Raw genomic sequence first — 24,051 nt, 5'->3', positions numbered from 1 at the left:
ACTAATCCAATCCATTATCAAGTCAAGTCCAAATTTTTTTTTACAAAATTGGTATTACACCACCAGAACAGCTAGTACCGCATTGGTCCTGACTTGTCGCAAGCATTTCAAACAAAATTATGGGTTAAATCTAGGTTTTACAGCACGCCAAAACCCCCCTTCCATTGCGGCGTGAATATACTGGTGGTGATTAAATAGCATGTCATAACTTTTCATCATGAGGTCGACAACTGAACAAAACGTGTCATGCTTGTGCTCTTGTATACTTCGAGTTACCTCTCTTTTAATTTACGGTCTTTTTTGTAGATGAGGTTCTAACTATATCAATAATTATACTTCATCTGAATACTTCTGTCGGGGAAACCAACATTGCCGACATGGGCAAGTAAGATATTTCATTCTAGTAAACTATGAATAAATAATGCAAAAAAGGATGATGAAGGTGAAACTATTCTGTATCCTATCGTAGTGTATGATGTTTTGTTAATGCGTTTTGAAGTTATGGTCGGTCTATTTAAGGAGAGACGAACTGTGGTACATTTGTGGAGACAAAATAGCTATTTAGTTATGAAACATTTGTCGTGTCTATGTTTTCATATAAAAATTTCTGTCACAGAATTAACAATAAAGCTTCAATTTTAAATTAAGAATCGGTGTAAAGTACATGTATCTGCGCTATAATTATTATGACTTGGTGTAAAGTACATGTATCTGGGCTATGATTATTATGAATTTGGTGTAAAGTACATGTATCTGCGCTATAATTATTTTGACCGTTTACAAAACTGAGTTAGTTACTGAATCTTATCTGTTGCTACCCATGCATATGGAATGACCATAACAAGTTGATATTTACATTCAGTTAATCGGATACCCTTCTTTCCAATATAACTTAGGAAGAATATCCCAAAATACCTACAGAGTCCTGTTACATAATTATTAAGCCGCTGTAGACAAACCTTTGTTTTTTTTAAACCGTTGATTAAAAACTACCGCAAAGCCTTTTGTGTGTTGTCCTTACAAAAATATCCTTACTAGCCAATCGTTAAACAGGAATAGATAGATCAAAAACTTCGAAAAGTTAAGATGGTTATAAACGTAAATCACTGCGTGCAGTTTGTCTTCCATGACGTATACTAAGTCATGACTATTTCAGTTTCTTCCAACTTTTCGGATTCTGCTTTGATATGTACGGTCTTTCTTTTTGACATTTTCTTTGGCTGTCGCCTAGAGTTTATTAGTTCGATGATTTTGTTGTTACCCTTCTATGGATACTGTCTTTGAGCTGACCGGCAGATATACATGTAAAAACATGCCTTTTATAGTTTTTATCTCAACAATAAATACACTACCTGCAATAACTTTTAGTATTATTTAACTGTTTTAGCTATACAAAGTGGTCTACAAAAAGAACGAAATCGGTCAGTCCAATTTTATCATTGACAGCTTTTGCTGGGGACAAAATGGTATCAATTCGTCACGTGTTTACCATCAATACGACTGTAGGCGTTGAAAAGGTATATAGCATATATTTAAAGTTTCATGTTAAGGTTTGAAATTTTGTATTTTGTTTTGTCCTTGTAAATGAAATTATTTATAAGAAAAAAAGAAACTGGCAGAGTTAAATGCGTATATTTCATAGCTCACATTGTGCTTTTACTTCATCATAAGTAAAGGCATCCTTTTCATAATTTATCTTTTTCTTTTTTTCTGAAAGTGTAAATCAATTGAAACTATAATTCCATTTTTAAAGTTAAAATGTTCATTCATAAATGTTCATATGCTGTATAAGTACTGTTTGTAATAACCTAAGAATCATGCAGGGAGTACTTTCGGAAAAACAAACCAAACACAAAATTAAGAAAAAAAAGCATCAAAGCAGAAGAACAATTCAAAGGTAAGATCCAAAGCAAGAGCCAAAACCGGATACAGAACCGCTCCACATTCAGACAACAGAATAGATAAAATTCAGGATATGAAATGTTTAATTTTGACAACAAAGGGGTGTTGCCGAAACTGGGGAAGCAACACAGACGGTGATGTCCTATGTCAGAAGACAAAATTGACTTTTATTTCCGGTTCACACGCGGCTTGTTTAAAAAAAAATCCTGTTTTGAACTTTAACTTAGAGAGTGGTACAATTAGACGGCCTGCCCATCCTCCCTCTAATATACATCCTTATGAAGATCATAGATTCACAATATCGTAATGGATTTTCACAAAAATTAGTTTCACATTTTTGTAATCAATTCTTACGATAAGTCGAGACCTCTATTAAAGTTAAGGTCATAGGGCAAACTGATGATTAAAGTTAAATGCTAAAGGATTATTTTGATTTTGGGTTAGTGTTTGTTTTATTTTCATTTCGAGTTTTACGGAACGTTCTCATATTAAGAAACCACAATGTCTTACAATTTGGCTATATAAGAATTTAAAGTAATTCAATTTTACAGGATTTTGATGACTATGAAACGAATGGAACACTGTGTGCTTTTTATGATCCAGATGACAGGTAGTAGCTTTGTACTTGTAGAGTACCATTTAAGAATGGAGGACAGTGTTACTCATTTAAAACTGTTCGATTTTTATACACCATCACAGGAAGTGGCAAGGTATTACGTGATATCATCCGACAAGTTGCGTGTCCGCCTGTCTGTCCGTCCTCAGGCTGTTTCCTGATGATACCTTTAGAAAATATTGAACGATTTTTGTTAAATTTTGTATGGTTATTGAGTATTCTAATTTCAGATTGATAGGATTATTTACATTTTATTATGACCATCTTAATTTGTCAATTATTTTTTGAAAACGTGGCGGGTATCATTTAATGTCCCAATATATGCCATATTTCCCTCTTTGCTAAGAATTAATCGGAGCTCTTTGGATTTTCTCTCATTTTTTTTTAAACAAAAACAGCCTGATAGTTATCGAGTAATCCCCTTAAATTGTTTCAGAAATAAATCACAAATACTCTTAATTAATAATCTGTTTTTCACGGACTAAACATTTATATGGGTTAATTTTCCACTAGACCTGCAGAGAAACAAACAATTTACATGACTGAACCCACTGAGAGCAGTGTGAAATTGGATACTTATTCGACATTCGTTTAACATTTCTGGCCGATTTCATAGTTTCTACCAGTAATACATTTTTACAGTTTAGGGAAAAACTGTAATTTAAATATTTTAATGAAATCAGTGTAGGTCTATTCTCTACTGAATTAATTTATAATTCCAGAAAAAAAGCGTTCAAGTGGGTACAGCAATATTATATCATATAATATCATATACCCTTGTTAACTTTAATGTATTTATATTAATAAATTATGGTACTGCCCATTTTATCATCGAACATCTCATTTATTATCACACGTTATTAAGGGATCACAACAAATTCAGTAAAATAATCAAGACATGATTCATAATGTATAAATATATGATATGCCGATTAGAAGACCGAATGCGGCTAATTTAGTCAAACCGGAAATATGCAAGTTATATAAGAAATATGGTAAACTTAAAAATACCAAATTACATTGAACAACGATAAAATAACAACTAAAAAAACTTAATGATCCAAATCGAGAAAGAGATACTTCAAACTTTTGTGCTATAATTGTTCCCTCGCTGATCATTAAATAATATGAGACAGGTGTGACCAGTATTAGGACGAAGTTGAATATATTGATATGTTTAGAAATAATCATGCTTTGATAATTCTACATAAACTAGAATTTATTTTTTTCCTAATCTAACAAAACTGCGAACCTTAAACATATAACATTTTGTGTTTGTTAACGATATGAAACCAAATTTAATATAGATCCTTACACAGTAGTACAGGTAAACTTCCTGTCAGATTGAAATCGGACTCTCATTGCTCCATTACCGTTAACAGGACTTTGGTTTCTACAATAATTCGTTTCGTTCCGTGGGTTTAAGTTTTGAACACCGGTGTAACCGAAAATTGAAATGTTTTTTCGAAAAATTACACGTTAAATTTATATTGAGGCAGGTGCTAAGTTGCTAATCGTCAAATATTCTCTGTCACTGATTTTGGCATAATATATATATTCAATGCTAACCGATCATTTTATCTTTTAATGTAAACAACTTCCTGTTCTAAAAAAGCAAAAAAAAAAAAAAAACACGCATAGACATGTGTATGATATGTTTTTAAAAAGGTACGTTGTAGCGATCTTTGGGTCGCTTATGATATTGACAGGGAACCAGTTTATGAACCAGATTAAGTAGCTGGCAATGAATATTCATATATACTGGGGCGTGCTAATTCATATGACCTATAAAGTCTTGTGACTAGCCTCAGTGCCTGAATCGGAAACTGGGTAATGTTCAAAGCTAACTGATCATTTCATGTAAACTTTCCGTTCTCATTCAAGCAAGAAACACACGTAGAACACACGTGTATGATATTTAAGAGGTACATTTTTATCTCGTATAAATCTATAACGTTGTGGCGGTGAACACGGCGAAGATCTACTGGATTAATGCAAATCATATGCGAATATTAAATACAGAAATTACGAGTGCAAGAAGTCGCTAACACTATTAGCGACTTAAAAAAATGATAGAAGATTTCTAAAATTAATTTCAACTAATTTTCGCCGTTAATCATTTGCACTACCAAGACTCCACTAAAAACTGGGAGCATGGACCAAATGCACCGATAGGGTAAGCGTCCTCTCTTTTTCTAGAAGCACCCGCCCATCGCGAGTTGCTCATAAAAGGTCAAGTCCATGGTAGACGAATGATGAAAGGAAAACTATGACACGTTGTACAAATCAGTTTTCATAGTGCAGGTGGATACAACAAAACAATCCACGAGTTCATGATGACGATCATAAAACTTCTGTAATGATGACTTCAATATTGTAGCAACATAGCCCTGTTCCGAAAGCCTAATTGTAAGAAGTCTAGCGGGATACAAAAAGTCTGCGTAGTTGTGGCAAGCTCTGCATAATGTACGAGTTTTGATATGCAAACTTCATACGTAGGTGCTGAAGGGATGTTGCCACAGATGGAAGGGAAGTTACGGATACGGAATGAAGAGTCGTCGTGTTTGTCGTAAAAGTTGGTCAAGATATGAGGCTGACTTCACGGTATCTATAGTATCCTTTATCTCAAGTTCCTTGGGGTAGATGCGATATATAAAATCCCCGAAACTGAGATTGTTTAACGATAATACGTCATCTATACAGTGGAAACTGAGATTAAAAGATCTAGCTAAACGATGTCCCTTCTTTTTTATAAGAACAGCTATGAAGTCAGCTTCATTAAGAGTTGAAGGAATAGTTCAGCAAGTAGAGGAGCATGTTTTTTTTCCTTTTGAATGTCGACCGTTTGTGGAAAAACGCGTCCACTATACTGGACAAATATGTTGTAAATAAAGCATTCCTGCATTTTGAAAACATCTTCTTCGGTATATTTGGAAGATGATTTGGAATTGGTTTTTTTTAACAAACTATAAAGATCTTCTACCAAGAACTACATATTTGTATCTAGAAGTACATTTTGTTTTGTAACAACGATGTGTAATGTTTTTGAGTCGAGATTTTAGCGGGGTATGGGGAATGGAAGTATAAAGAGTTGAAAATTGATAGGTTTAATGCTATTGTATTCTCATAATAATCTTTAATTGAGGGTTTTCAGAAGATCTTTCGAATTTTTCAGGATCCACATTGAATTAATACCACTACAGGTATAACAAGTGTCGTGGTAGGACTGGAGACCCTCTTTGAGCAATTAAGTCGTAGTCTTTTTTAAGAACCATGCAAATACTGTAATATGTGATCCTGCTTGATTCTTTATGCTTACATGGATCTGTACATGGACCTTAGTAACGTACAAGGTCGCTTTCTATTTGTTTCATATATTACCGTTGATTGTAAAATGACTTCATATTCACGTTAAAATTATAAATAATTAAGTTTTAAAACCGTTTGTATCAGTAAAATCTAAACAGTGAGATGACAGACAATGAATATGATCTAATTGAATCTATAATATTTTTCAGGTATAATTGATGTAAGTGTAACAATAAGCCTAACATCTCTATTTGATGAAGTCTTTGGGGAGAATGAACTTTAAATTTTCCATAGACCTTTATAAAAAGTACAATAAAAGTTTACAAGTCTGTAAAAGAGTACACCCAGTTGGTCGTTATGGTTTTGCATTTTTTATGCCCAGGGTATCTATTTTAAAAGGGTGATAAGATATCTAAATCTTTCAGACCCAGATATTTTATTTCATCAAATTGATTTCTGCATTTTACTATGATTTTAAATCTTAATATAGAGAAAAAAATTTAAATTTCTACACACTGCCTTTAAGTATTAAGGAGGTAGACCTAGGGTAAGGGACACAACCCTTACAAAGCATTGGAACGTTTGTATTCAGCATTTTAGTAAATAGAGTTTTGGTTGTTTTCTAGATGTACTAAATATATTTTAGGCAAAAATGACTAAATTGGGGAAAATGATGTGTCACCCATTGCCCGATTCTTGAATGGAACTTAAAGTCCCTTTATATAAATTTAAATGCACTTTGAACCTCGGTAAACCAAACGCCCATCTAAATTGAAACTGTCCAAAAGGGGATAGTTTTCTCTGTACTTCCGTGCTTGCTTTTTTAAACAACGGATTAACAATTAAATATGAATTGGCTATGATGAACCATTCATTTTGAAACAGCAATGTTCTTCTTAGTATCATGAAAAGTAAAGAAATTTAATATCTTTACCATCCTTTTCAGAGATATTTATTGGTATATCTATTGTCATACCATGCACGCATTCTTTCATTATGAACAAAATCATATTTTCATTTTATAAGTGTACATTCATGATTATTTTTTTTTCTGAATACGTGTTACATATTATTTCCAACTGCATAAAATACAAATAAAGCGGAGAAATTTAAGTCTAAAATTATAACTTAAACACGTTTTTGATCTTGCTTAACGGAAATACATCAGCTTAAATGATCGATTTTACAATTTGTGAAATTTTACACTTAATGGATTGATTATGTATGAATATCGTCAGGTTTGAATTTAGATTATTTATAATAAAGGCGTTCCCATAGTGAAAAAAAAACGAAAACGGAAACAAACAAACGAACAGAAAATCTGTTATTATCGAACATTTTTTCCTCCTTAGTATTTTATTTAATCAAATAAATTTTAGAATTTGCTGAACGTTGTATTAAAGGCTAATTAAGGAGATAGACCTAGGGTAAGGGACACAACTCTTAAAAATCATTGGAACGTTTGTATGCAGCATTTTACATCAATCTTATGTAAGCATCTAATTAACTTGGATTCATTTTATTCTGCTTCAAACGAATGCTTGAGAGGCGTTGGTGAAATTGAATATAATACAAACATAAAACTGATTCCATGAGTTATGTCCCTTACCCTAGGTCTACCACCTTAATTACGGTAACCGTTTGTAGTTGATTACCGTAACTACGTAGGCTTTTTGTACCGGTCTTGACTTTTTACAATTAGGCGCCCGAACAGGGTTATGTTTCTACCAGATTGGAGTAATCACTATATTTTTATCGTTGTCATCATGAACTCGTTGATCGTTATGGTGTATGTATCTGCACCATGCGAACCGATTTGTTCAACGCGTAAAAGTTTTCCTCTCCTCTTTCGTGTACTCAGGGGTTATGAGCAACTCGCAATCGGCGGGTGTTTCTAGAAAAGAAAAGGACGCTTACCCTACTGGTGCACCTAGTCCATGCTCTAAAAATTAGTGCAGTCCGAGTTGCTCATTAACTTTGGATTCTGTTTACGTATTCTTTTGGCTATTTCATGTACTTTGTTGTGTGTGATTGTTTACCCTGCCTGGTCTTTGTCCCTTTGTATGTTATTGCACAATGTTCTACTGCCCTGAAATAAAGACACCTTTTCAAGGTAAAATATTGGAATATGGGGTAATCTGTCATCAACAATTTCTAATTTCTGATGTCTATTCCTCTAGAGTTTGGTCTGATTATGGGTGCATAAAATTAATGGAAACGAGCCACTCTACTTCATGCCAGTGTAACCATACAACCAATTTTGCCATATTGATGCAGATAAAGGATATTAAGGTATCAGCCAAAAAAAAAAGATACTCGAAGCGTCAGCAGTGGAATAATTCAAATATGTAAAAATCCAAAAACATGGCGTAAACGTGAACACATCAAAATAAAAACAAAACGAGAACAGAAACGATCTACATACACAATGTAGCAAACCGAATTAAAAATGTTACACATCAAAACTAAAGATAAGTAAAACAAGACATCAGACGAAAAAAAACTTAAACATTGACAATATGAACATCAACAAAAACAACCGGAAGTGACAGCAGGTGCTCCGGGAGGGTAAGCACGTCCTACTATATTAAAGAAGCATTATACACAGCAAAAGGTGTTCGCTAACTAAAAATACCAAATATCGAAGTATTCCTTTCAGTAGAAACTGAGAAATCTGTTACGAAAATTGCCATGATGCAGCACCTAAAAACAACAAAGTTGATTGGCACAGGGCGACCGACATGCATTTGTTGCATTCCGTTTTTCGCTATGTTATAGTTTATTGAATTTTCATAGATTTTTGTTTTGTTCTGCTTTAAGTTAATATGACTTATGTCCTTGAGTTCAAATTTGATAACAGGTGTTTGAAAATTAAAGTTCTCCTGATTTTTTTTATTAATTCAGTACTCAAAATACAACATAAATGTACATGTATAACTTACATGTAAATTCATTGACGTTGCTTTGAAAGAATTATTTTCGTTAATATTGTGAAAACTACATATTACTATAAGTTAATCTGCTAACCTGTTTTAAAGTACCAGTCCACATAAAATTCAGACAATGCCAATGGTAAAGTGATTCATGGTGTAAAAAAACCCACAGAACAAACGATGATTTCTCAGTCTACGTATGCTATATTTTTTTACATAACAATAATCAATTCCGTATTAAGATCTGCACTTTTGAGAAAATTATGCATTCATCTCCCACTATAATCAACTAAAAGGAACCAAATCAAGAACGATAACTCTTGTAAAGTGCCAATTTCATGTAGAAACTATATAATTTTTATCTCAAAAGCGCAACATCAAAATGAAAAACTAACACTGGTTATGCGATTAATAACTGTTTCTTAACAAAAAATAAAACTGAATTCAGTGGTTTTTTTACATGCATGAATCACCTTGTATGATTTTTAGAAAGACAGATCCTTAATTATTTGTGTGCTATATTTTCAGCTTGACTGGAACCATGTTCTGGTTCTTGACATTATTACCTATATAGGATGTAGCGTGTCCCTTATATCTCAGCTAATAACACTGACCGTCTTCACATGTGTTGGGTAAGATCTCTGTAATCACGTTTTATCACGATTATGTTTACTCAAGAGTGTAAAATGATACAAATATAATGCTAAAGTATCTTTGCCTTTAAAAGGAGGGAAATGCTAGAAAAGCCGTCTATAAACGTGAATTAAGCAAGGAACAAAACTTCCCAGTGAATTACATACTTACTACATATATAAGCAGCCTTGATCTTAAATACAAGATGATATAGAAATCAACTGGAAAAGGAGGCATTTCAACCGACCAGTTGCATATAAGTTTGATAAGCCAGCTTCATTTTATTAAAATACTTAAAAAGACATAAGTATCATGCTTACAGATATGGTATTTGTGCATTATAAACACAAACCAGTTGCAACTTCAACATGAAGACAGAGTCTAACTAGGTATAAAAATGAAGCGAATTATACTGAATAAAACTTAGAATATCTTTCAGTTTAAATAAGAGCAATATACAAAAAAAGATAAACTTCGTTTTCAAATTTTATGTTTTTGGTGATTGAAAATTGCAGGTCGATCAATTCAGAACGAATATTTGTCCACCGAAACTTGTGTATAGCCATTATTTGTTCCCAGTTGTGTTTTTTGTCCGGGGCTAAAGCAGTACACTTTAAAGCAAGTATCTATATGATATGCAGTCTAACGCAATGGCCTATATCTGCATTTAGTTTTCTTTTAACTGTCACAATATTAAATAAAGTACAAATTTGAATAAAGTAACTGATTTAAATGAAAAGAGGAAAATACATAACGAATATTTTCTTTTAAAAGGTAATAGACTAATGAGAACATGAGAAATTAACTCGTGTAAATTGTTTATACTAGATATTTATTTATTATGCGTACTACACGAACACTGACAAAATGAAATTCGTAAAAATAGTTTTACCCGAAAAAAAAACCAAATACAGTCTCTCACACGTATCAAAACGTCCCTTATTAACTTGAAGATTACTAAACCTAAAACAGAGAACTTCTGATAACAATGTTTCATATAAGATCGCTTAAAATAAAATTTGTGCATAGTTCAGTAGATGACAGATCAACCATCATATTTACTATTTGTTTCAGACTGTATGTTCTATAGTTGCTGTTATTCTCCACTATTTTTATACCTCTGTATTTGTCTGGATGTTAGTTGAGGGGATGCTGCTGTACAGTAAAGTAGTACAAGTATTTGGAACCGAAAAATCTAGAGTATCATATTACTGCATGTTCGGTTGGGGTAAATATATAAACTTTAAGTTTTATTACAAAGCAATATTTTTTCATTGTGTGGTTATTACCGCTACTGTCAGTAAAATGTTTCAGTTCTCAATCTCTAATTAAAAAATAAACCTCTGCTTCAATAAAAATACAAAAATACAAAACAACGAAACAAAACACAAAAACACAAAAAAAAAACAAACAAACAAAACAAAACAAAACAAAAAACAAAAACAAAAATCAAACAAACAAAAACACAAAGAAATAGAACATGTTTTAAAGAATCAAATACTCGGATACATGTTGTTTCAATGAAAAAAAAGCTTCACCAATCCTACGAAGCAAACAAAAAGCTGGAGAGATATTCACCGAAAAGACATTTGTTTTTGCACGACATGTTCGTGTTGTTCCAGTTGTTTTCACTAGTATAACCTAAGCAAATTTAATCAATTAAAATGCATAAATAACTTTACCCCCTCCCCCCCAAAAAAAAAGTAAAAGAGGAGGAGAATATACTGCAACCACTTGATCTGTTCAAACCTTTGTCAGTTTGTGCTAACAATAAAAGCATATTGATCGCATATCGATAGAAAGAAAAAGGTTATTTTTTTCTAACCTCTAGTGTTGATCCAATATACAGTAAATCCTCCCTCTCTAAACCAAATCCCTTTCGGACTGTATAATTCGATAGGTTTGGACAGCTGTACGATGTATACAGGTTCAAAATGCATCTAAACCGGCATAATAGGACTTCAAAAGTTGTCTGGTATAGACAGGTTTATGGTTAATGCAGGGTTCGGTTTAGACGGGTTTCACTAGTACAGTATACAATGTATATAAAACTTTGATCATTTATTTTTATAGGCGTCCCAGTCTTAATTGTCATCATATCAGCTTCTGCTAATTGGAAAGGATACGGTACACCTATTAGGTAGAAATAAACTATAATATTTTGTCTGAAATGCCAATCCTTCAATGGCATATTCATATCACAACTGGCCTTTAATTTGTTATTGACAGAATTAAGACCGTCCAGTGTAAACTAATATTATATATTGCATTGTGTGTAAATAATCTTTTTGATCTGGAATATACGTTTCAACAATAATAATATAAATGGTAAATTGCTACTCAATAAATAAATTATATATATCAAATTATGTTATGAAATTGTTGAAATTGCAACTAGTGCGTTAGTTATAAGCATGAAAACAGATTAAGAGCAGTGTCTTCTTTTTTATGTACTAATGATCAATTTAACTAGTTGCCGAACAATCTTTAAAAGTATTTTATTTAAGTAGCAGTCTTTATAAAAGAACAGACAGAAGGTGATGCATGTATATAAAAAAGATCCAACTAATTCAGTTTAATTTCTTGTTCAGAAACAGTTACTGAGCACATAACCCGTCTTAGTTTTTCTTTTGGTTGTTGCGCTTTTGAGATAAAAATTATATAGATTGTACATGAAATTGGCATTTTGCAAGAGTTATCGTTCTTAATTTGATTCGATTTGGTTGATTTTAGTTGGAGAAAAAATGTCTGATTTTCTAAAATGTGCAGAATTGAATTCAGAAATGATTACCGTAATATGCTTTCACAGCATAAGTAGACTAAAAAACCTTGTTTGTTTGGTGGGTATTTCTACACCATAAATCACTTAACCACTGGTAGTGCCTGGATTTTATGTGGACTGGTACTTAATAGAATCTGCAACAAAATATATTAGAAAACTTTGTTTAACTTGCTTTGCCTAAAAGGTTGTCAATCATATATCCAGAACTTTTTCGTGTAAGAGACAGTAAACGTTATCAAATAAGAAATATAAAATAATATGATTTTTGTGAGAACTTTTGAACTCCGGCAAAAGTAAAACCTTCAGACACTAAGTATTTTCAGTGTGAAATTGACTGCCTGTTTTGACTTGCTGTCTACAACATATTTAATTAAAAAAAAAAAAAAAAAAAACGTTTGAGAACCGATTTGTTCAATGTGTGATAGTTTTACTATCCTCTTTCGTCTACCCCGAACTTACCTTTTTATGTGCAGCCCCACGGGTGTTTCTAGAAAATCAGACACTTATCCTACCGGTGCATCTGGTCCTTGCTGCCAGTTTTTATTAGATTCCGAGTTATCTATTTATTTTTGTTTTTTTATTGTACGTATTATGTTGGTTATGTTATGGTCTTTGTTGTGTGTGTCTGTTTTCTCTGTCTGGTCTTTGTTCCTGGATTTCATTCTTTAGATTTCCGCTAGAATATTAGTTTTGCACAAAAATGTCTGTAACGAAATCTTGAGTTTTGCTCAGAATAAACCAGATTTAAAAACAATTAAATAAAATAAAATTTTACGATGTTCTAGCTGTTGGTTGTCTACAAAGACTGGGGCAATCTGGGCATTTGTTGGACCAGCAATCGGCATAATTCTGGTGAATAAACATTTCTTTATTTTTTTAATATTTGGTTTAAAATGTTATAGTAAACAGAAATTAACATTTGACTTTTCATATAACCCTTGTTCTTAAGAGATAAATATTATATATGAAGTACTGTTAATTCAAAATTAAGGGAGATATTTCTGTAAATAATGCTGAAATACATTGGGTTTTCCATTTTATAATCTCCTAAGAGCAGACAGATTGAAATGAATAATAAAATATTTCATCATTAAGTCCTATAAAGCAACTTAATATCAAAAATAAAAATGTGTTGCTTTTTTGGGGTATATCATATATCACACAATTTGCATAATTTTTACAAAGACAGCTACTAAAAAAACCCCTATTGTTGTTTTTTGTTGAGTCTATACAAAATAAATAGAAAACGTTGAGGCCAATTTAAGTTGTATTTTTCAAAATCAGGATAAAGTACTTCACCGGTATGTTTTAAGAACGTTTTTTTTTCTAAATACGTAGGTCAATATTATCATTCTGTGGATAGTTATAAGAATTGTAATGGCTTCTGCAAAAAGTGAGTTGAGAGCAGAATATAGTCAAGTGAGGTCAGTAATAATTTATATGTATTATAGCTTATTTGATAGTTATTTTTTCTATAATCCTTTTACTAATCCTTCATATAATACAAAATTTACATTTATTTAAAATGTACATTAACAATAAGGTTAAGTGTTTTTTCAGGACTTGAAATAGGAAGTACATTGAAAACTCTTTAAGCCAATCCTATCTGGGCCTTAAGGAGGTAGAGATAGAGTAAGGGACTTAACTCTTGAAATCGGTGATATGCTTGTATCATATTAAATTTCACCAAAGCTTTTCTAGCTTTCCTTTGAAACAGAACGCAGGGATGAAAGTTTTCCGCGGATTCGCGGATTTCCGATTTTTTGGGCGATTTTGGTCATTTTTGAGATCAGTGTAAATTCGTTGAGGGAGTGAGGTCTGATTTGACCATTTTTTTCCAGTTACTCCATTCATAACGCTTGGTTGTCTTTCTGATTAAATAAAAATCATCCAGAAAATTATGTCAGTAAAATCGACCAGTTTTCTGGATGATTCTTGGCATTTTTTATTCGAACATTCCTTATGGCTTTTGTAAACTTTGTTTATTGGTTCTGTAGCGGATACCCTTATCGGATTCTGGTAACGACTGAATCGTGAACCAGTCCGGAAGTTGTTATCGCGGTGGCGAAAGCGTTTTTCGTAAAAAGGAACCAGTTGACATTGTATCTGGTAGGGTCAACGACCTTTCTGAAAGGAACGAATATTGAAAAATTAGAGAAAAAGGACGAACTTCAAGTGAAGGAGATCGATTTTGTCTTGTTTCTCCAAGTTTCTTGATTTGACAATTATAAAGTGTGTCAACATTAAATAAAACATTTTCTCAAATAAATGCAAAAAATGAGAGTTTGCCAATCTCATCAGTGATGTCATATTCATTAATTTGCATATCATTAAGTGCCAAATTGGTTGGCAAATAAAACAATTGACAATTTTTAGAATCCCAATTTTCAAAACATTATAATTTTGTTATTTTATATCCAATTTTGGTTCTGTAAAATATTTCATTTAGATAAAATAATTCATATTTTGTATATGGGAATTTATAACACTTTTAGTCCAATTACTGAATATTTATTTAAAATTTCATGGACAAAAAGAGCTTTATTGGCAGTGTAGGGAATCAAAAGAATTTTTTAATTTTCTTAAAAAATGAAAAAGTTGAAAAAGAAAAAACTGATGATTTAAGGTTGATGTCCCATGCCACTCAATGGATTTTTTTGCCAACCAACACAAAATTGACATCACCAAGAACTATCCTATACTGTAAGTGTAAACTATGCTCGGGTCATGCTAAAATTGTTAAAAAACCTGAAATCTCTGGGTTTCCCGGGGCTTTGTTCCCTGGGTCCCCACCAGGGCTGCACACTTGGATCTTGCTTGAGGGCTTAAGGCAGCCTGCAAACCCCCGGTCAGATCTTCAGATTTTTTTCAACAAAAGTCACTTTCATCTCTAAGAACGAAATCAGTCCAAGTTACATTGATGCTTACATGAGATTGATGTAACATGGTGAATACAGACATTCCAAAGATTTGTAAGAGTTATGTCCCGTACCCTAAGTCTACCGTCTTAAGATTTGTTCGGTTTAGACAGATTGTCGGTTTATCACGTTAAAATATATTCTAATTTATATCTACGGACAGTGAAAGTCTCTGATTTAGACAGATTTTTGGATTATTCTGGGTTCAATTAGACAGACATCACGGTATAAACGGAAGCTGGAAATATGAAAAATTTAAATTTCCATATAAGAAATACGGAGGTCCAAAAGTTAAAGACATGCATTATTTGGTATATAAATGATGATGAAACCCACTAGCTGCACATCTCAACCAATCTGTTAGATTATCTTATTCATGTAAAACATCGATGGCAGAGGTACTGTATTTGTACGCCATCATGTTTCTTTTTATCTAGTTGCGTTGAACGTTAAATATATTAAGCAATCAAATGCTATGGTAAATACTATATAGATCACTACCTGTCTCATTTTAAGGTGAACTAATTACCATTAAATTCCATGTTCCATGAATCATTCAAGTATCAAGGAACATTTTTTTTTCAGAGCTGGTGTAAAAGGAGCACTGATTTTGACCCCATTGCTTGGACTGACATGGATTTTTGGATTAATGGCAGTCAATGAAGATTTAGTTGTCTTTCAATACCTGTTTGCAATTTTAAATTCCTTTCAGGTATAAACGGAGTTACAGAAACGCTTAGAAGTCATACCATATGATTCTCGATACAATACAAGTTCCGAGGTTTGTTCGGTATTTATCACATATGGCCCTGAAATTTAAAATCATTATGGATCGAGATAGCGTTATATGTATTTAAATGTGCAATAGATCGACAACAAAACACCTTTGAATCCACTCATTTTGAAAGAACTCAACACAATTATAATAGAAACGATACTTTAAGATCTCATTTAGACAATTTTTAAATGTTGCTCGATTTTTTTTGACGGGAAGGAAGGGATGTATTTGTTTAGTCATTTGTTTTACACAAAAGTTTCTTGAAAAGTCATTTTGGTGGGTAGGCTAAGATTTTCACTAAATTTTTGAACCGAAAAACGAACAGACCTCTTTGATATGATTTATACTAAATATAATATGTCAAAATCTATGCTTTTCAATCCGATATCTCTTTATCATCTCGAGGGATGATAAAGGTCAAGGATTAATGAATGTACGGCATGTGTCCAATCATTATCCTGAATACTCCAAAAACCTGTTTGAACCAGATATTTTTAAAGCACCTTATATATCAGATAAAATGTATTTTGTACCTTGGAAACCTAATACACGTCTTTACAGAATGAATTTAAGTCCAACAGGGGTTCGTTTTAAAAAGGATTTACTGACAGATTAAGGACGTAGACTTAGGGTAAGGGACACAATTCTTAAAAATCATTGGCACGTTTGTATTCAGCATTTCACATCAATCTCATAAAAGCATTTAAGTAACTTGGGAGTTATTTTGTTCTGCTTCAAATAAAATCTTGAGAGTCTTTGGTAAAAGTGAATATGATACAAACATATCGCTGATTTCAAGAGTTACCCTAGGTCTACCTCTTAAAGCGTGACATTTTTTTTATTTTTCAGGGATTTTTTATCTTCTTGTTCCACTGTGTTATGAACACTGAGGTAAGTAACCAGTTTAATTGAAGAAAGTCAATTCCTTGAAGTCATTTCCTTAAAAGCATTGATGTGATTTGCATTGTAATTGAACATACTAAGTAATAAATAAAAGAAGAAATCGTCTGTAAAACCTAAACTTGGAAAAATCATTCTGGAATGAAATTAATATATGAAATAGGAAGTATTTTTTTATTATAAAATTTGATTGGTTTAAAAAAAAACATCGCATTTGACTTACTGATCTACATGAATTATAGGCAATAATTATGTTAAGCTGGGTCAGTTATACAAATAATACCACAAAACAATGTTTCCGTAGTAACACAAAGTACCAGAACGATTCTAAGGGCCACGAAGTTGTGCATATGACACTAGATGCGCAAAAAGGACAACTGCATGATTCCTTATTGATTATGGACTTAGAACGAATGCACGGGTACGACTTAATGGTCCTTTGGAACTTGTATACTTAAACTGGTGTCGGCTAATGCAAGGTTTACTCTTCATCTTAGTGTACCGAGTTGTTTACTAAAATTGCTTTATTAACAAAATGAAAATACAAGTGATTCCGAATATTTAGCAATGACCAATCGACATACATTGAAATAAACACAAATTATAGATATCAAAATTAAAAACAATTGAGACGGAAACAAGTTATTCTCACTGCACAGCCAAATGGCGAGATGTAAAATTGGCGCTACTGTCTTTCACACGTTTGAAAATTGTTTTTAATAATGGCGTCGCAATGTCAACATAAGTACACTGAGATTAGTCATAATGAAGAAGGCAATGTAGTTCGAATCACTCCTATCACTTTTGTATATATTAGGTTAGACAGGCACTGAAAAGGCTTCGAGAACGACAACAAATCCAACGGATGGACTTTTCCTCAACATTGTCTTCCATGGTATATTTTTAATTATAAGTCTTTGAAAGACTTATTTCCAGCTTCCGTTTATACCGTGATGTCTGTCTAATTGAACCCAGAATGCTCGAATGTTATAATCAAAATTTTATTAGATTTACACTTGGATTGTTCATATGATTTACATTGAATTGAAATTGAAACTAATTTACCAAACAGAGAGGAACATCATTGACTTGTAGGACAAATGTTTTATGCAAGTTTTCATCCACTGCCTGATTCTTACTAACTTTGAGATTAAATAAAGTAATTTAGATTCTTACTTTGAAACAACTATGCTATAAGGAATAAAATTATAACTGATAGCACATTTACAGAAATTATGTGGATGTGCTCAAACAGATTTTAATTTGAATTAATTTGCGGGACTGAATTAAATACATGTTTTCTACTATTTGGTGAAAAGCAAATAAGCGGTGATCGGTGAAACAACATTTTCATAATGTTCAAAAAGAATTATACCTAGTAATGTGCTTGTATGAGCAACATATTACAGAAAACAACTTGAATATTTTAGAGAAATGGTTCAGTAAACACTCACTTACCTTTTACAAAGGAAATGGAAAGAAAACAATCAAATCGGACCACGTCAACCCGAGTAGGAAGTGATCAGAGTGTAGACAGCTTCCGAATGTCAGGTATCCATATTTAAAGAACCCTATGGCATGGAAACTAAAGACAAATGTATGCTTTACATTCCTAAGTGCAAAAAGTGTAGAGAGGCGGCATCACCCCTTGAAAAAATCATATTGCATAACTACTAAAAATGTAATTTAAACATTTCTATGACCAAAAATGTAAAAACAGTGGATAATTGAGGACAGTCAGCCTCAAAATATTTAGTATGGACATTAATAGATATATTCTTTCTTCGTTTACATAAGTATATTAATAATTATTTGTTGAATTTGTTTTTCCAGATGATGTTGTTCTTCAAGATGTCACACAGGACGAAGTAGACCTAAAATACATGTGACGTACATGTGTAGTTATAGTACCTTAAGGTTGTATAAATAATTAAATCTTCAACAATTATCTATTGAAAGGGACATTTGAACAACAATATTGAATTTTAAACAGGAGTAGTGTGTACTGCTGGTAGCTCGAATTACCGCAATGAATTATGTAATGCACTATCTTGATTGTTAATAAATATTGCGTTTGAAAGTTATCCGTCTTTGTTATCAATACGAGAAATGCACTTATGCAGTGATGTACGTTTATGCAAGATATATGTAGAAACGTTATTTTCTTCTGTATCTATAACAAATTTTGCTTAAAGTTTTAAGACACGCTACTTCAAGCATGTTAGAACTGTCAAATTTGCGAAGCAAATTTTTGGTCGTTCCCTCCGCGGGACTCGAACTCGTACCGCTGTGACATCTATGGCAACATAAGAGTGTAGCTATCTTGTCGTAACATGCCAAAACATAAATTGGTTGGTTTGTGCAATTTAACCTATTAAAATTTTAAAAAGAAAAAAAACGAAAAAAAACAAAAAAACGCCGATATATTGTGTGTACATAATGGCAGTAAATCTCTATTATCCGTTTTCAACTTTTGCTTACAGAACGAAGGAATAATCTTCAGGAACCAAGATACGACGTGTCGCGTTCGTTGTTAAATAGCTTTAATATTCAAATCAAAATTCAATATCTCTCCAACAGTACATCGAATCGTTACGCTTTATAACATTTACCATGGCAGAAAAGATAATGATTCCGGATATACTTTAACGTTAACCAAATATAACCTGCAAATCACAATCGGGTTACTAGTGAAAAAGATTGGGGCTAAGGAAGAAGTATGAAACCTCATCAAATGCTACATATACGAAGGAGCTTGACACATCATTAAAAATAGAAAATAGTATGATCGATAGGTATTTTCAACGATCTGAAATTAATTTAAGGTAAAAAACAAATAGTAAATCTAAAACATCATCAACGCTTAAATGATAACCGGTCCTTAGTCCTTTGATGACGTTGATTATGAATTATCCCTCCACTTCTTCCATAGTTTCATAGTAACTTTCTAGTCATTATATCAAGTTGGCCGCTCTTAAATATATCAAAAGCAGATGTCAATGTTTAATTAACAAAGTACATATGTACTATCGAAATAAATATTCGATTGTAATGTCGCGAAATGATCGCTAAAGTAAAATCTAGATTTTATTATATATATATATATATTGTTATTGGCCTTTATGTCTTCTTCGCCTGTTGTCCTTTATTATAATAACTTATTTGTCCAACACCTCAAACCAGGCTTTTTTTTTAAAGTCTCTGTTTCAAATAAAGTACCGGTAAACATGAAATTCAGATACTGCCCATTGTAAAGATTCACTGTGAAGGAAAAAAAACACCTACTAAACAGTGCTTTTTCAATCTACATATGCTATACTTTCACATAACAATCATTTCTGCATTTAGATCTACACTTTTTAGAAAATCATTCATTTATCTCCCATTAAAATCAACCAAATGAAGCGCAAAGTGCCAATTTCATGTACAAACTATATAATTCAAAAGAAAAACCATGACTTGTTATGTGATCAATAACTGTTTCTGAACAATAACTGAAATTCAATTTGTTGGGTTTTTGACATACATAAATCATCTCCTGTCTGATTTTTATAAAGAATGATACTTAAATATAGTGTTAACCTGGGTAAACCTATATCCTTTCTAAACCGAACAAAGTTAAAGTCTATATGACGTTCGGTTTAAATAGGTGTCACTGTATTTCTATGAAAATAAAATATCTAATTAGACTTCGTGAAATGTCATTTTCCAATTATTCATTACAATTACAATTTCATAATTAATAATGACTAGAAAAATTGCAGTTTGCACATACAGAATAACAAATTTAAATATAATTGGCCTGTACTAATAATGATTTTTTATATTCAATTATTCACGCACTTATAAGAAGTGAAAGCAAATTGTTTGAAATCTGTTGATAAAGAATTAAGATGCATATTAATGGTTCATAATCGCAGTAGTTATTACAAAATACAAAATACACAAATATACATGAAAAGGTTGATTGAATGCATTTGAATAGAGGTGGTAAAATAAATCTGTTTTTACAACCTTTGTCGTTATATGCTTCATTCATTTCTCAGTTTTATATGTATGCTATGTCAGTGCAGCGTTATTTATTAAGAACAAATCGTTTGCCTTTTTATTCATCTATGACTTACTCCTATGAATGACATTTCATATTAAGAACATATTAAGAACATATAAAGAACATATAAGAACATATAATTTGGAACATAACTCTTTCAGAACAGCAACAAGCTAATTGCAGCTTTGTCAAAAACTTTAAAAAAAGAGAAACAAAGTTAGTAAAAAAATCGTTTTCAATTTCAGATCTACTGTGATTCAATTTTTCAAATACTTCGAGATGTGCACTAAATCAAAAAATATATCTGATGGTTAATAGGCATAGTCATAACAAATATTCTTTACGGATTCTTTCATTTAAATGCCAATGCAAAATACACTTATGATGTTATATTCCTTTTGAATACATTGGTACATTCAAATCTGAAAGTGTACTACAAATGATCTTCCTTAAGAAAAATAATCAAGGGAACCAAGGTTCTAGCGGAAATCAAAAGAATGTAAACCATAAACAAAGACCAGACAGGGAAAACAGACACACACCACAAAGAACATAGACCAACCAACATAATACATACAAAGTAACAAAAAAAAATGAGCAACTCGGACTCCAATAAAAAATGGGACCAGGTGCACCGGTATGGCAAGCGTCCTCTGCTACCCCTCCATACCAATTATTACACTCGACCTTGCCTCACTTAAAAGTAAATACCTCGGGATAATGCATTACCTGGTCCCCATGAGGCTATTAAACAAATGTTAAATAACTTAAATAACACTAAAATATGCATTGAAGGGAAAATATGCAAATAGAACATATAAAATGCAATCTACTGGACATAGTAATACGCATTTTGTCCATAAACCGTATAAGTTTTCCCTAGCTGGAATATAAAACGAAACGTACAATTGTATAAAACATATGAAATTTTGATAAGTAGAAGTAAACAAATTCAACACAATGAAAAGGGGTTTGTAATTTAATAATAATTTTCGTAGTCAATGATTTTATTTTCTCAACTGCTTACGCTATTTACCATTCCGAAAACATTTTTCGAAAAACGCGACAAAACATATTCAAATGCGGTGAATATATATAGCAGTGAGTTATCAGGTAAATGACATTTAATTCGATTTCGTTTTCATGACAACCATGCTAACTAACCTTATAAGACTTTGGGATGGTCCAAATTTGATAAGCCATTACTTTAGCTTGCGACTTATTCCGTATTTTACTTCAAATATTGGAAACAGTGTATAATATAATTTATGCAGAAAATATGTTTAAAGAACATTTAGTTCGACAAATGAAAAGCTTTGTTTACACGAACAAAACAAAAAAATATCATATATTATTGTGCATAGGACCAGATAACATTTAAAACAATTGTGAATGGACTACTTTCAAGATATTGAAATGTATTGTATAAACAAGTTTTGAATATCTAGGCATAAAAATATAAACATGTTATGTTCAAATAACGATTGTTAAACGATATAAAAACTAGGTCAATATAAATATAACAGACAGTCTAAGCACGGTTTGTTCGATTAGTTGTTTAGCATATCTTCATTATTCATTGGAACCAAACACTTTTAAAAGTTGAGGCTTTGATGGAACTTGTAACTGAATACTCAAAAGTCGGAAACCTTTACTTGCAATTTTGAATTATAAACGAAGCAATTGTTTCAAGCGTTGAACGAGTCTTTTGCATTATTAAAAAACGTGCATTACTCGTCTGAATCATTGATTGATTGATTGATTGTTGGGGTTTTACGTCCGAGCAGCAATATTTCAGCTATATTCAGACGATGAACATGAAATGGATGATAAAATGAAAATGAAATGAAAAATGGGATGGGACACAAGGATAATAGGGTCGACAAATTTTAATTGCCACAAAAGGAAATGGGAGGGATGGGTAAGGTCTGGCAATTTAGCCTCCTGTGGCGGGGCGCAAAGGTTCCTACTCCTATCGAATACCACAGCAGGGTTCTTTAACGTGCGAGGAACGTGGCATCTTTCCCAACACGGTGCACCACTTTGGTTTGCGGTTAGGTTTTCCGTATTATAGCCTGACAACCCCAGCATGTAACACGCCAGGGGTACCCCATTCCACCACCTGGGGCACACATCCCAGTTGCTCTGTAGGCAGAGCGCCTAGTCCCCGGATAGGTTTCTGAGCACTATTTAGTCGCCTTTTACGACAAGCTTAGCGCTGCTGCAGGCCGGCCTATTCTTTTGACACCCGGACCTGCACGGGGCTAAACATCGAAATTCTAAATTGTCTAAAGACAATTGAGACACATCAACATCAAAGCATAATCAAACTGCCGAACCAGGAAACAGAGAAAAAAAGTACCTGGGCGCCACTAAAAACTGGAAGCATGTACCAGATATGGAATTGAAAAAGTACCCATAACATCTGGTAAAACTATGGAACAAACAAAAACCATTTAGTTGAGAGAATTTCTATATAAATCTTATCTATAAATGTAACCATGCTTCTAAAAAGGTACATTTAAAAGGTTCCGAATTCCATTATAATACTGTAGGCAAAACCAATAAAAGGCATTCGTTAGCCGCCATGTCTACAAAGACAATATATAAAACAAGTACCGCAAATCCGATTAGGAAACTGAAAACAATTGTTTTTGTTATTAGGTGTCAATAAGTTTTTCACGGAAACTAAGAGCGTCACCTGATCCATTATATTTTTCCACAATACCATCGTTGAAAAACTGTCCAGAAAGACAGATGATAAACTTTTTAAACAATTAAAGTAACATATCTTTCTTCGTTCTAATTGTTTCAGATTTTCCGTATGTAAATTGGAATCAACGCTTCCCATTATTGAGAATAAGAATTATTGTGTTCAAATCTAATTCCCTAAAGAGCTCATCGTGTCCAATCCATTTATTCATTTGCTACCGATATTTTCTTAGAACGGAGAGGAATTGTTCTTCTCCTCGCGTTATCATATAAAACTTGTACATAACATTCAATAAAATTAAATTATTCTTTTTCGACCGTAGCGTGATTTGATTGTAGTAAGTAAAGTTGGAACTGACAACACCCGGAGCTAAGTGGTGGGAAAGGGCATACTTGATTAAGACAAAACATTTATTGTCACCGCACCTACTAATGGCATGCATGCGCCGTTCGGGAGTTGTTATCCCACATACTTCGTAGGTTCTAACAAAGGTCTTTCGCAAACTATAAAGATTCC

At 32.5% G+C, this 24,051-nt stretch overlaps 1 protein-coding gene and 1 long non-coding RNA gene across 3 annotated transcripts in view; one reads left to right on the top strand and one right to left on the bottom strand.

Annotated features, from left to right (window-relative positions):
- The window catches only part of LOC148621106 (uncharacterized), a 38,106-nt gene extending 19,251 nt beyond the window's left edge, over nt 1-18,855 (top strand). Inside the window, exons 15-29 of the mRNA XM_088575148.1 lie at nt 307-385; nt 1,388-1,517; nt 2,454-2,512; nt 8,008-8,119; nt 9,289-9,392; nt 9,909-10,011; nt 10,468-10,621; nt 11,467-11,533; nt 12,961-13,027; nt 13,514-13,599; nt 15,679-15,805; nt 16,721-16,762; nt 17,589-17,666; nt 18,202-18,322; nt 18,605-18,855. Of these exons, the coding sequence (XP_088431274.1) occupies nt 307-385; nt 1,388-1,517; nt 2,454-2,512; nt 8,008-8,119; nt 9,289-9,392; nt 9,909-10,011; nt 10,468-10,621; nt 11,467-11,533; nt 12,961-13,027; nt 13,514-13,599; nt 15,679-15,805; nt 16,721-16,762; nt 17,589-17,666; nt 18,202-18,322; nt 18,605-18,660 (1,385 nt within the window). The 3' untranslated portion in view covers nt 18,661-18,855. The remainder of the gene's footprint in view (nt 1-306; nt 386-1,387; nt 1,518-2,453; nt 2,513-8,007; nt 8,120-9,288; nt 9,393-9,908; nt 10,012-10,467; nt 10,622-11,466; nt 11,534-12,960; nt 13,028-13,513; nt 13,600-15,678; nt 15,806-16,720; nt 16,763-17,588; nt 17,667-18,201; nt 18,323-18,604) is intronic.
- Nucleotides 10,865-24,051, bottom strand: part of LOC148621103 (uncharacterized) — a 37,306-nt gene continuing 24,119 nt past the window's right edge. Inside the window, exons 1-4 of one of the 2 annotated variants that reach the window (XR_015921093.1) lie at nt 21,987-22,052; nt 18,230-18,356; nt 12,185-12,309; nt 10,865-11,526 (exon numbers count right to left, since the gene is read on the bottom strand). This is a non-coding gene — a long non-coding RNA (uncharacterized LOC148621103). Of the gene's footprint in view, nt 11,527-12,184; nt 12,310-18,229; nt 18,357-21,986; nt 22,053-24,051 lie in introns of those variants that run through there. The other variant, XR_015921092.1, reaches the window with a different exon arrangement.

This window comes from Perna viridis, chromosome 3, assembly GCF_037379345.1.
Source record: "Perna viridis isolate PV_CMFRI_1.1 ecotype Kerala chromosome 3, ASM3737934v1, whole genome shotgun sequence".
Lineage (NCBI taxonomy): Eukaryota > Metazoa > Mollusca > Bivalvia > Mytilida > Mytilidae > Perna > Perna viridis.
Note: the sequence above shows the minus strand (reverse complement) of the source record. Positions and strands in the feature narration are given on the sequence as shown.